Consider the following 13826-nt stretch of genomic DNA (forward strand, 5'->3'; position numbering starts at 1 on the left):
ATGTGAACTTCTGACCCACTGGAATTGTGATACAGAAGTATATGTGAAATAATCTGTTTGTAAACAATTGTTGGAAAAATTACTTGTGCCATGCACAAAGTAGATGTTCTAACTGACTTACCAAAACTAGTTTTAATGCCTCCAACCTAAGTGTATGTAAACTTTGACTCAGTACCGGGTGTCCTTGTATATGGTCTCATTTTTGCTATCTATTTTTATTTGAAAATGTTCTTACGTTTTGACTTTGCGTTGTTGGGAAAGGGCTCGTAAGTAAGTAAGCATTTCACGGTAAAGTCTACACCTGTTGTATATTCTGCGCATGCGACAAATACCTTTTTTTTCCATACATAGGCTGCCATGCACTTATAGAAAAGCGTGTATACCTATTATTTCAGGATTTCTCCTCTCAGAAATCAAGCATTTTATTTGTGTCCTGACTAAAATAAGTCAAATAAAAACGGGTGGCTTTAGTGAATTGTGAAGACGAGTCTTGCAAAGGAACTTGACAGTACCATAATAGTAACCACCCTGTTTGGCTTCTTCTTTGCAGTGGCTATGGAGGGAGAATGTGTACAGAGACTCTCACAAATTACTACTTAGCTTTCAACTCTGCATCAGAGCATAATACGATTAGAAAATAATTATAGGTTTTAATAGGTAATGATAATTGTTCCCTTTTCTCCCTACTTGTTTTCTCTCTTTTTTGTTGTTGATCATGATTCATTTCTACTCACAATTTCTTACACCATATATGGTTGAGTTTTATCATTTAGATTGAACTAAATATCGAAGGTCTTTGCATCCAGAAAATGTTTCACATCCAACAAATAGTTATAATCAAATATAATAATATTTTCAGGATGTTTAACACTAACACATATCCATTGGTCATTTTCTCAAAGGCACAAGTTATTAGTTTATTGTATTTAGTCCGATATGAGCAGTATACCTTGGCCACTTGTCGGCTTAACAGCTCCACTCTGTTCCCTATTTACTGTTCTCTTACGGCTAATAGTTTCCCACTTACCTCAAATAACCCCTGCTTGACTTCCCCTGTGATAAATGCTAATATATGTGCTTTCTCTCTTTGCTCAGTAATTTAGCAAATTAGAACAGTAATGATTAGCCTCTCTAAGTAATCACCACGTATAAATGTGAGAGATTGCTGGAACTGGCTTTTTGTCAGTTGGAGCCCTAATTTGAATAATTGATGCCTATTCAGTACTCTCGATGTTGCCTGGGGGGGTGTGGAATGGAGAGGAGGCATTGAGTAGCATGAGGCCACAGACCGAGAGAATGGAGGTAGTTTTATGCAACAGCCTTAAGCAATCTTCTTGTCTTGTCAAAAGTGCTGGTCCTGTTTCTAAACAAAGGGGAAGGGCCTTGGCGAATGTGTACTTTATTTAAAAAATATATTAATTATATGAAATCTGTCAGATCTACTGTGTACAAAAACCCATGCCCTTTCTTTGTGATGTGTGTGTGTGTGCGTACCCCTGCATTTTGGGATTAGCCTATGCACTTGGAGACCAATAGTTGTCAAAGAATTGGTTGATTTGAGGATAATATTTCCTTATTAGAGCTTTCATTTTTAGGTTCTCAGTTAATTGGTTAGAGGCTGTTGCACAAAATAAAATTTCTACCAGATAATGTAAGTCTTTAACAATCACACTCTTTGTACAATGGTTGTGAATGTGGCTTGTGATTTCTGGAAAAAAAAGTTGTCCTTGCTAACTTTGAAACAACTTTTGTGGATCACTGGTTTTGATTGACTCGTTGAGCTTTGCCACCGCCATGGGTTCGTGCAGGTTTGGCTTCCATCTTCATGGAGACAGGTGTGTTTGGGAGCAGAGCAAGGCTAAAAGAGTCCATGGCAAGGAGGGCCAAAGGGCAGCACTGTGAGCTGTTATGAGCCGTGTGGAAAGTGACAGTGGACACATCATCTCCTGCTCACCTCTCTCTTACCTGTCACTTCCTATCCCCCTGCTTCTCAGAGATGTCCGGCTCTCATGAGCTCAGAATGTGACAGGAGCTTTTACTTCTGCAACCCCGACTTCCCCATGCCACCCATCCCGTGTCTCCTAACTGTCACCCATCCCCGTTCCCCACGCTGCTAAAGGGAGGAGACACACACACACACACACACACAGTGCCCTGCCACGCATGGCCGCTACCTCACCGTCAGATGACGCCCACTCCGTCGGATGTGATTAACCCAGAGATCCTGAGGTTTGGAGCGTGTTCGAACATGACAGTCAACACTTACAGATGAGCCATATCCACTGTAAACACCCTGACAGTAACCTACAGCCCCATCCTGGAGCCTGTTAACCCTTTGTGAGTGGGGGTCAGCGTTTAGCCTCCACTCAAACACGCTCGCTTCATTTAGCAGCAACAATGCCTCTGCCCTCGAAAAGCTGTTGCACTGCATCCAACTCTGACGTGTGCAGCCAAGCATGACGGGAAGTTTGATTGGATTTGATAGCAGTCAGGGAAAAGCTATTATGGGAAAGCCAGTTACAAGCACAGGGGCTATACTTTATATTTGAATGGCCTATCAGGGTATTTTACCCTGTTGCCAACCATTTTTGGTTAAACAACGCTGGCTTAGAATGCTGGTACACTTTGAATGTGACAAGGATGTCAACATAGAGGTGTTATGTATCATAGGACTGAACAACTGAAGTGAGAGTCTATTTCTTATCTGACTCCATACTACAAAACTGTCGGTTTTGACCAACCTTGCAATCTGGTGTTTTGCTTGTGTTAATGTGATTATATTTGTATAATTCCATTTCAGCAACTGGTCAGCTCTCAGGATCCATGGACTGGGACTAAGGTCGAGTGTGTGAGGCTTAGTGTATGGCCAAAGGCTGAAGATGGGGAAGCTGCAAAACATGACCCTTATATCTTCAGCTGGACATTTGGGCTGGAGTGTGAGGGAGGAACTGAACAAGAAATCCACTGCCTTCTTTTTACCTTGACATGAAAGAAAATGTCCTTTGCCATCACATGAGTGAGCACACTCACCCACCCCTCCCAGCGCTATCCTTTTTGTGTTCCTTTGCGATTAGCTGGTGCTTGTTAAAGGGGGTTGCAGCCGGGGGGGTTAATGAATTGACAGATTTAGGGAACAACAGGGTTTACAAGTTGTCCTTACAAGTGTGGTTGTGAAGAGAGGGCTGCTTTTCATTGTAGACCAGGGCCTTTTAGTAATTAAGCGTAAAGGAGTTGAAGTGATGGCCTTATGTTCATAATAATAATACATGGGACTTAAATAGTGATTTTCACTGACCCAGAATCACTTTACAATTGTAGAAACTAAACAAAAAACAGATAGAGAGAGAGAGAGAGAGAGAGAGAGAGAGAGAGAGAGAGAGAGAGAGAGAGAGAGAGAGAGAGAGAGAGAGAGAGAGAGAGAGAGAGAGAGAGAGAGAGAGAGAGAGAGAGAGAGAGAGAGAGAGAGAGAGAGAGAGAGAGAGAGAGAGAGAGAGAGAGAGAGAGAGAGAGAGAGAGAGAGAGAGAGAGAGAGAGAGAGAGAGAGAGAGAGAGAGAGAGGCAAGGTGGCCTGCTGTGGTGGAGCGGAGTGAGCGTATGGGTTGGTAGATGAAGAAGGTCAGAGAGGTAAAGGGGGACAAGGTGGTGAAGGGCTTTGTTGGTCAGAAGGAGGATCTTGTCATAACACGGTGGGAGACAGAGAGCCAGTGGAGTTCACAGCAGATGGGGTGATATTTTTTTTTACCAGGACTTAGTGTAGGTAAGGAGTTGGGCTGCAGAGTTCTGAACCATTTCTGCTTATGGAGGGAGCCAGCAATGGTGAGTTGTTCAGACAGAAATTATGAATTAGCTTTAGGAGGACAGTACACAAGGGTCGTGGTCATGGAGCAGGATTATTTGTAAGCAATGTATTCAAATAAAGAGTTAATAGGGAGATGGGGACTGCAAGCGTCTACAGTTGAAGTCAGAAGTTTACATACACCTTAGCCAAATACATTTAAACTCTGTTTTTCACAATTCCTGACATTTAACCCTAGTAAGAATTCCCTGTTTTAGGTCAGTTAGGATCACCACTTTATTTTCAGAATGTGAACTATCAGAATAATAGTAGAGAGAATGATTTCTTGGATGATGTCAAGCAAAAAGGCACTGAGTTTGAAGGTAGGCCTTGAAATACATCCATAGGTACACCTCCAATTGACTCAAATGATGTCAATTAGCCTGTCAGAAGCTTCTAAAGCCATGACATCATTTTCTGGAATTTTCCAAGCTGTTTAAAGGCACAGTCAACTTAGTGTATGTAAACTTCTGACCCACTGGAATTGTGATACAGTGAATTATAAGTGAAATAATCTGTTTGTAAACAATTGTTGGAAAAATTACTTGTGTCATGCACAAAGTAGATGTCCTAACTGACTTACCAAAACTATAGTTTGTTAACAAGAAATTTGTGGAGTGGTTGAAAAACTAGTTTTAATGACTCCAACCTGTAAACTTCCGTCTTCAACTGTATTGTCACTACATTTCTTGCTCAAACATTTTTTTTTACAAAGTAATTTATTACAGCCTTTGTACATTTCAAATGTGAGATACATTTTTTTACTCTAAAACCAGGCACATTTTTGATAGGATGGTTTACACTAATTTATTCTAGAATTATCTTAGAGGTTTTTGTTTTCTAGAAGTCACTTGGCGGAGTAAAAACAGACAACAACAAAAACACACAAACAATTAGTAAATTCTTCATATGCAATTCACAGTTCAGTTTCTCCGTTTCGACTTAGTTTTCATTTCAAACTTCAAGTCACGAATATTGTTGCAGATGCCTGTCATTCTCCCCTGCTAGAGGCTAATACATCATGGTCAGGAGCTCACTGCATAGGCTTTTATAAGCACAACACAGACAACCTCTCCCCCACTCTTCCCGGTGAAAGTGAGTGTCGTTTTGAGGGCACGCCTATCTCGTTCATCTGAAAATAGCCCTGGAAGTCAAGGTTAGCAGTCTGGGTAGTGATTGCATTTCTTCTCTTTCCCCAGAGTGCCTATTCATACAGAGGCAAGAAGGGAATGGGTTCATTGCTAGCCTTAAAAGGGCAATCTGCAATTGCTACATCCATTTTCAGACTTTAAAATGAATGATATACAGCCATTGATTCTTGAATATTACTCATAAATGCCTCATGAGCTTAGTTCAACTGTCTAACCTCATCAGAACCCCAAAATATAAGCTTGTTTTATTATATTGTTTGTAAACCATAGCATTGTAAACAAACCCTGTATAAAAGTATAATTTTGATTTAATTTATGGTCAGCCCTTGCATCCATAGCACAGTCTATGAATTTGAGATTGGTTAGTTTTCTCCAACCCCATCCCTAAGCCCTTTACCCCAAAAAGTGTTGGTGTATTTTGTTGTTGTTTGAACTGCAGATTGCCCCTTTAATGAAATGATCATGAAGAATTTGTATGTGTATTTTGTTTTAGGCCGGATGGAATGAGCACAGTGACTGAGGAAGAGAGAGAACAGTTTGAGGACATAAGAGGCCGTCTCCTGAGTCTATTGGACAACCAGATCATCCATTTTAGGTACTACTTCCTCTACGATTGACGTGATTACACACGATGGTATGTCATAATATTTGTCAGTAATTCACTTGTAACTGAGTATAATAAGAACTTTCAACACATTTAAACAAGTGTGAAATACTGTATATTGGATTTTTGGTCCAATATACAGTAAGCCTAACAGTTAGAGCGTTGGGCCAGTAACTGAAAGGTCGCTAGTACAAATCCTAGAGCCGACAAGGTGCAACATTTGTTGATGTGCCCTTGAGCAAGACACTTGACCCTAATTGGTCCAGGGTCGCTGTTGATAATGGCAGACCCTAGTCATGACCCCATTCTCCGATGTTGTCTCAGGAGAGTTGAGATGTGCAAAAAAAAAAAAAAAAAAACATAATTTCCCGTATCAATACACACTTGAAATAGGAAAAGTTTCAGCACCCACCAAATTATTATTATTGTTATTATCTGTGAGCTGCCATTCACCATTATTGCATTGTATGGCCTTATTGTCAGGACCATGGAAACAGATCCAGACCCTGAAGGATGGTTTGTTCAACGCCTGTGAAGGGCCCTCCATCTGGTCCCAAGGAGGAAAGAGGGAAGATGGGGACAATAAGTTGGTAGGGGGCTGTTGAAAGCAGCAGGGGTCAATAGCAACACTCCTCAGCAATAGGCTAATGGCAGTAAACAATAGCCTAGACAATGTTGGGATTATGCTAATATGCAGCAGACAGGAACAGGGTGCATATAGTTCAGGATTAAGGGGGACCACAGCGAGGTTGATTAAGGGCTATAAGAGTTGTTTGGTAATTCCTCACCATGCACGAAGGGACATGTTTGACAGGGACCACCTCAAATCCACTGAAAATATGATATATCCATTTGGGAGAGAGATTGCCCTGTTGGTCAGCATATATTTGCTTGTTTCCAGTCCATTATTACAGAACAAATCAAGATCACCAGAGTTCCGAGAGCCATGCAGGCAATACATGTGTGGTCATGGGCATTTGCCTCCCACTTCTGACCACTACTTTGTTAAGGACTAGCATTTCAATGTTAGTCCACACTTGTTGTTTACGAAGCATGTGACAAATACAATTTTATTTGATTTTGATCACCCACAGATTTGACCTACATATTTGTGCCGGTCATTGTCTAATCAAAGAATGCAGTAGGCTATAGTCAATAAGTGTTTTTTTTTTGTGAAATGTATTTTTTTGTGAAATGTCGGGCATTGGCGTCCTTTCAAACATCAAGCATTCCACAGTATCTTTCTTGAAAATGGTGTAGATGCGATGTCCACTCACACTTGTATCTACAGGTACTGTTTCCCCTTTGGACGACCAGACGGGGCCCTCAAAGCGACACTCTCCCTACTAGAAAGGGTATGTTGTGCTTGAAAGCTATGTCTGCTGTCTAAGTCTGTTGTTATTCTTTTGAGTTTACATAGTTTTTGTATTCTTCAAACTGTAGATAGTTGTGTTGACCAGAATGTGTTGGAATATCCTTGTTGCCGTCCACTCTAAACAGGTTTTGGGTCACTCTTTTAAGGATCTAGTAGTCCGTTTTGTTGTGTTTGGCATTAGGCTTATGACTGTGTTTGGATAATTCTAGGTTTTGATGAAGGACATCACCACACCGGTTCCTCCTGATGAGATGAGGAAGGTAGTCCAGAAATGTTTGGAGAAAGCTGCCCATGTCAACTACTCCCAGCTGACCAAATACGCTCAGATCGAGGGTATGTGCAAGCCCAGCTCATGTGTGGTGATGTTACTGTGTCGTATTTCACTGTCATGTGTTTGTGTTTGGTTTTGTTAAAGTATATGCAGTGTTTGTCAGTGTTCCTAATACAGTATACAGGGTGCTAGTTAGTGTTTTAGTGTGCTGGTGTCACAGTGTTGGAATGTCTGTGTGCTAATGTAACAGCTGATGCTCAAGCTGCCACGGAGAAGAGGTTGGAGGACATGATGCGACTGGGAGAACTTTGTATTGAGGTCCTGCAGCAGAATGATGAGCACCATTCAGAGGTAGGACCATTCCGCCAGACTAACTATCATGTTTCAAGGTAAGACGCAGATGCAGACAATGTCGAATTAACAACAGTTTATTAATCCAACAGGGGCAGGCAAAGACAGGTCAAGGGTAGGCAGAGGTCAGTAATCCAGATAGTTGGGGCAAAGGTACAGGACGGCAGGCAGGCTCAGGGTGCAGGGCGAAATGGTCAACACCGGGAAAAATAGAAAACAGGAACACTCAAGAGACAGGAACAGAGGGAAAACACTGGTTGGCTTGACGAAACAAAACAAACTGGCAACAGACAAACAGAACACAGGTATAAATACACAGAGGATAATGGGGAAGATGGGCGACACTTGGAGGTGGTGAAGACAATCCCAAAGACAGGTGAAACAGATCAGCATAACCCTCACAACACACCCACATACTGTTTATTCATTATACACATTATACACATCACCATAGTACCATTTAGCTTAAGGTTGAAACATTCCATTCTTATCCTAAAACAATTTAAAGTAATATTGAAATCATGTTGTGGGTTTTCTATAATAATTGTTATGCCACAGCATTGTTGAATTATCGTTTCTGATTGGCGAGGAAGGCATTCTAGAGTGGGTATTACGTTTAGGTATGTTTTTATTTATAAGAAGAAGAAAAAATCCTAGAATGCAATAGATCAAACCGTATGGAAGGGAACAATCTGACATCTCATGACAAAGAAAAATACTACTTGACATCTTTGGGTTATAATCAAACTGATATTTGAAATGGTATTTGTATTCTTTATATTAATAAATGGCATATCATTTTGATAAAATATTTGTCAAATGAATGAGACTTTCATGTCTCAGTTGAATTGCTTTGAATCAAATCAAATTCAATTCAAGTTCTGCTTCCTGTGGGGTTAGGCCAATTCAAATTCATTGTTTGAATTAAATTAAATTAAATTCAGAAATTTCAAATTGACCCAAACCCTGATGTGCACAGAGCTTTAGCATCACAACACTTACCACAGTGTACTTAGTCACAGTACATTCAGAAAGTATTCATACCCCTAGACTTTTTACACATTTTGTTGTGTTACAGCCTGATTTCAAAATGTTTTTAATTATTTTTTTTGTCACTGATCTACACACTACCCCATGATGACAGAAAATGCTAATTTATTGAAAATGAAATACAGAAATATCTCTTTTACATACATATTATTACCCCTGAGTCGATACTTTGTAAAAGCACCTTTGGCAACTATTACAGCTGTGATTCATCAAGAAACTGAAGATCTCGTACAACGCTGTGCACTACCTTCACAGAACAGAGCAAACTGGCCCTAACCAGAATAGAAAGAGGAGTGGGAGGCCCCAGTGCACAACTGAGCAAGAGGACAAGTACATTAGATCTAGTTTGTGAAATAGACGCCTCACAAGTCCTCAACTGGCAGCTTCATTAAATAGTACCCGCAAAACACCAGTCTCAACGTCAACAGTGAAGAGGTGACTCCGTGATGCTGGCCTTCTGGCCATTTTGAGCCTGTATTTCGAACCCACAAATGCTGATACTCAACTAGTCTAAAGGAGGCCAGTTGTATTGCTTCTTTAATCAGAACAACAGTTTTCAGCTGTGCTAACATAATTGCAAAATGGTTTTCTAATGATCAATTAGCCGATTAAATTGCTTAACTTGGATTAGCCAAAACATCGTGCCATTGGAACACAGGAGTGATGGTTGCTGATAATGGGCCTCTGTACGCCTATGTAGATATTTCATAAAAAATCTGCCGTTTCCAGCTACAATAGTCATTTACAACATTAACAATGTCTACACTGTATTTATGATCAATTTGATATTATTGTAATGGGCAAAAAATGTGCTTTTCTTTCAAACTCAAGGACATTTCTAAGTGATCCCAAACATTTGAACGGTAGTGTATTTGATACCATTCTACTGATTCCGCTCCAGTCATTACCATAAGCCCATTCTCTCCAATTAAGGTGCCACCGACCTCCGGTGGTGTGCAGATGAAAAAGAGAAAAAAACATTTTTAATCCATCTTAAATTCAGTCTGTAACACAACAAAATGTGCAATAAGTAAAGGGGTATGAATACTTTCTGAAGGCACTTTAAGTCATACAGCATTATATATATATATATATATATATATATATATATATATATATATATATATATATATTATATATTATATATATATATATATATATATATATATATATATATATATATATATATATATATATATATATATATATTATATAATATAATATATTTCTTTCCTTCAGAAAGGATTTTTTTCATGCAAATGTCACTAATCTCAGTGTCTTTCAACAATACATTTTTGCAGTCAGTATAGGCCTCCTCCAATGCCTTGTTTGCTTCAATAACACAACGACTTAACTCTTTTTAAATTTGTTGAACTTTTACCCCTTTTTCTCCCCAATTTCATGATATCCAATTGGTAGTTACAGTCTTGTCCCATTGCTGCAACTTTCATGCAGGTCGAGAGCCATGCGTCCTCTAAAACACGACCCCGCCAAACCGCACTGCTTCTTGACTGACTGCTCGCTTAACCTGGAAGCCAGCTGCACCAATGTGTCGGAGGAAACACTGTACAGCTGGCGACCGAAGTCGGTGTGCATGCGCCCGGCCACAACAACTCTACTCTTGTCACAGATAAATATTTCAGTTGAAATGCAACCTTAAATGCTGTATTGCTTTCTATTTTTGAATGATTCTTGCCCATGTCACACCAGAAGGAATTGCTTGATCATTTCACTAAGAACTAGTGACCACTTATTGTGGCGATGCCCATTCCTATCCTGTGTCTGCGATGGCCGCTGTGAGCCAAAGTGGAAGATGATACATCAAGTGCCAACACTGTAGTAATGTCTCTGGCGAGAAGAGATCAAAACAACACCCACAGCCCATACGCACACGTCACTCTTATGGTACGGTGTACAACTGATCAATTGTAAGTGGTGCGACGTCCACAAACACCATACATTTGCCTAATAAGTGGCAGCGCGGATTCATCTGTTTCTGAGCGACAAAGCTATTTATAACTGGATGCAAATCTGCATCTGTCACGACCACATATGAGATAAGGCCTTTTGTGGTAGGAGCCTGGCGCTGGAGTTTTAGTGGGTGGCCAGTCAAGGTAGCGCATCCCACGCGCATTATCAAAGGCAAAACGTTGAATTACTATCGCTTTCCATGTTTTCGCCATTTGTGTAAATCAAACCGGTGATGACCCTCTTCAGTGTTTTATGCTAAAGTGAAAGTTCCAGAGATGCCCTCAATTTCTCCCTTTTTCTGTCTTTCACTTTCCCTCTTTTTCTAATATGAATTGGAAAGGGAAGAGAGGTAAGTTTATCTCATGAAAACTCCAGCTTCATGTCTGTCATGTCCACTTCCATCAAATTGTGTTACGTCCCAAAGCCTGTCAACATCTGTCAGTCATATACCACACCTCACTCATACCCTGTAAAGCTCTGTTCATGGTTCACATTGAGGAGATGGTTGATACTGAGAAACAGTGCAACGTGGTGTACCCACTACAGGTTGTGGTCCTGGTGGACTGCTGAATATTATGTCCCATGGTACCTAATTTTGCGCTTTGGGTATCTAATGATGTAGTTTTTTTGGTGATTATTGTACCACAATTTACTGTACAAATCATTTCTTTGTTGTCTTTCTTGACATGTATCCATATCGTCTGCCCTTCATTTGCCCTCCTTGGTGTGAAGGAAACTGAAGTATTACAACCATTAACTGTGTCAATAGAAAGCAGCACCAATTCATGGATTCAAGGAAAGGAAATCATAGTAGATCCATTTATTCAGCGATGTTATTATTCACATCATGATAACCAAACCATTATACTGATCACAATAGATATCATTGGTGCACGCACGCACACATACGCACGCACCACACACACACACAGAGACAAGAGAGCTTTCTCTAATTGAGACTGTTACCATCCCTTGCTAAGCCTAAATTAAAAGCACAGACTCCTGGAGGAGCAATGTCCTTCATATTTATATGATGAATGCAAAGCACTTGTCACACTTAAGGTTGCAAAATTCCAGGAACTTTCAATAAATTCCCTGGTTTTCCTGTAATCCTGGTTGGAGGTTTCCCGGAATCAGAAGGGAATAAACTGGAAATCCAGAATCCTCCAACCATGATTTCTGGTAGAAACTTCACAGAATGTTGCAACCCTAGTCATGCTGTGTCACCTCACAATCAGTCCCGCTGTCCTTCCATTTCTCTTGTCTGTCTCTCTTCTCCTCTTGTTCTCTCTTGCTTTCAGTCACATACCTTTCATTTTTCTTCTTCCATCTCTTTATCGGAATCTCGCTCTCTCACTTAGAGACAACAATTATGTGAGGATGCCTGTTGGTGTGAATGTGCGAATGGAGGAGAAAGGTGATAGGTAACGAAGCGTATGACGCAAAAGGACCTCTTTAATTGTGTTTTTTGTCACGGTGCGCTTAAAAGACACATCTGAAAAGGCTGATGACAATAGCCCTCAAGGCCAGCTATATCTGTGGGACATATACTGTCTCTGACCGCCAGCCTAGTGTTTTGTTTGCCACAAGCGCCCACTAGAACACAGACAGGGACACACTCACAGATGGACAAACACACACACACACACACACACACACACACACACACACAGGAACACCAACCTCCTTCAATCAATATGTCACATTGCTATTTTCGAGGGCTTCATTGGGCTAGTTGCACTTTTCTCTCACCTCACATGGCGACCACTGCTATTGAGTAGGATAGGAAGCATGTCTCTTGGGTGGGCAAGAAAAATGGGCGCGAACTGGCTCTTATTATGCTTTAGCTCATCTATGGCGATGATGGAATCTTTGAGAAGCAACTGCAGCACTGCTAAATGTCCCCTCAATTTAGAGTTAAGAAGATGACTTTGTCAAGTCATGAAAAGAGTGTTAGGGCACATCCAACTTGGCCCAAGACAAAACACTGAATCTCCAGTTGTATCACAACTTATTTGGCCTATACATTTGTAAACCCCTTGCACTGCACACAGCATCCTAAACAAAACAGTCCAATGTTTTGGAAATGTCATTGGCTTGACCTTCTGTGTTTGGACCTTTTTCAACCTTTTCCTATTTTGTGTGATGTAGATCAAACCTCTAGTGCAAATGACACGAATGTCCGATGCAGCAAAATGAACTATGCTTATTTCAAGGGAACGGACACCCGAATGGATATGTAGCTGACTGGCATTAGAGATGATCCAACAACTTCGGGGTTGGGCTCACATCCTTTTCAATTCTCACGATAACTACCTCATCAAGGAGCCCTGTGGCTGCGTTGATTGCAATGCGCTCATGGGGCATTTAAGCTCTGAATGATGCCTGACATTAGCTGGCAGGCTGATTGAATCTGATCAGCCTGTCAGGAATGGAGCTCACCCACGCTGTATATTTTAATATTATCCATAAAACATGAAATGTCCCTTACGATTATACACATATCAGTTATGCAAGCTAACAACCAGCATAGATGACAAGCTAGCTAGCTATCGAGTTAACAAGACTACCTAACTAACTAGCTCACAAGAGGGAGAGGCTATACAGGCACGCCTGGTGCCTAAAATGTATGATGTATGGTCGAGCAACAAGAGAGGGGAACAAACAGAATTAGTTCAGTCAGTTGTCGTTATGAGCCCTCCCCAGCTAGCTACTTTATGCTTGTGTCTAGAAACTGTGACTTGGGAGTGTTCAGAATCATTCCGTTTTCATTGGACTGCAAAATCCCTGGCCTGATATTAGCTAAATCAAATCAAATCAATTTATATAGCCCTTCTTACATCAGCTGATATCTCAAAGTGCTGTACAGAAACCCAGCCTAAAACACCAAACAGCAAGCAATGAAGGTGTAGAAGCACACTATCAAGCTGCTTCCCTCTAAGTTAGTTACTGCAGGACAGCAGTGCGCCGGGCAAGCGGCGTGTTGTTGTGTTGCTCATTTGTAGTGCAAACTCTCCCCATTGAGCAACAGTAGACTGTATCACGGTGACATCCAGATGGTTACTACCAATATTACAAATGATTTCATGTAGGTTCCTATCCTGCTCTAAATATAGTCGAGTATGGAACATATTTAGCTCCCCACGTGCTCTTAGCTCAAGGTAAGGGACATTTAGCTTGCTAACATTCTAACTTATAAACTGATAATGTGCTCCAAA

General features: G+C 40.8%; 1 protein-coding gene across 4 annotated transcripts in view; it reads left to right on the forward strand.

Moving 5' to 3' along the window:
* Positions 1 to 13826, forward strand: part of LOC118396467 (calcium-dependent secretion activator 2-like) — a 237686-nt gene that overhangs the window by 165623 nt on the left and 58237 nt on the right. For all 4 annotated transcript variants that reach the window (XM_052465503.1, XM_052465505.1, XM_052465504.1 and 1 more), the window contains exons 14-17: positions 5480 to 5581; positions 6882 to 6945; positions 7175 to 7298; positions 7487 to 7587. In XM_052465503.1, the coding sequence (XP_052321463.1) occupies positions 5480 to 5581; positions 6882 to 6945; positions 7175 to 7298; positions 7487 to 7587 (391 nt within the window). The remainder of the gene's footprint in view (positions 1 to 5479; positions 5582 to 6881; positions 6946 to 7174; positions 7299 to 7486; positions 7588 to 13826) is intronic.

The sequence above is a fragment of the Oncorhynchus keta genome, chromosome 17 (assembly GCF_023373465.1).
Source record: "Oncorhynchus keta strain PuntledgeMale-10-30-2019 chromosome 17, Oket_V2, whole genome shotgun sequence".
Taxonomy (NCBI): Eukaryota; Metazoa; Chordata; class Actinopteri; order Salmoniformes; family Salmonidae; genus Oncorhynchus; species Oncorhynchus keta.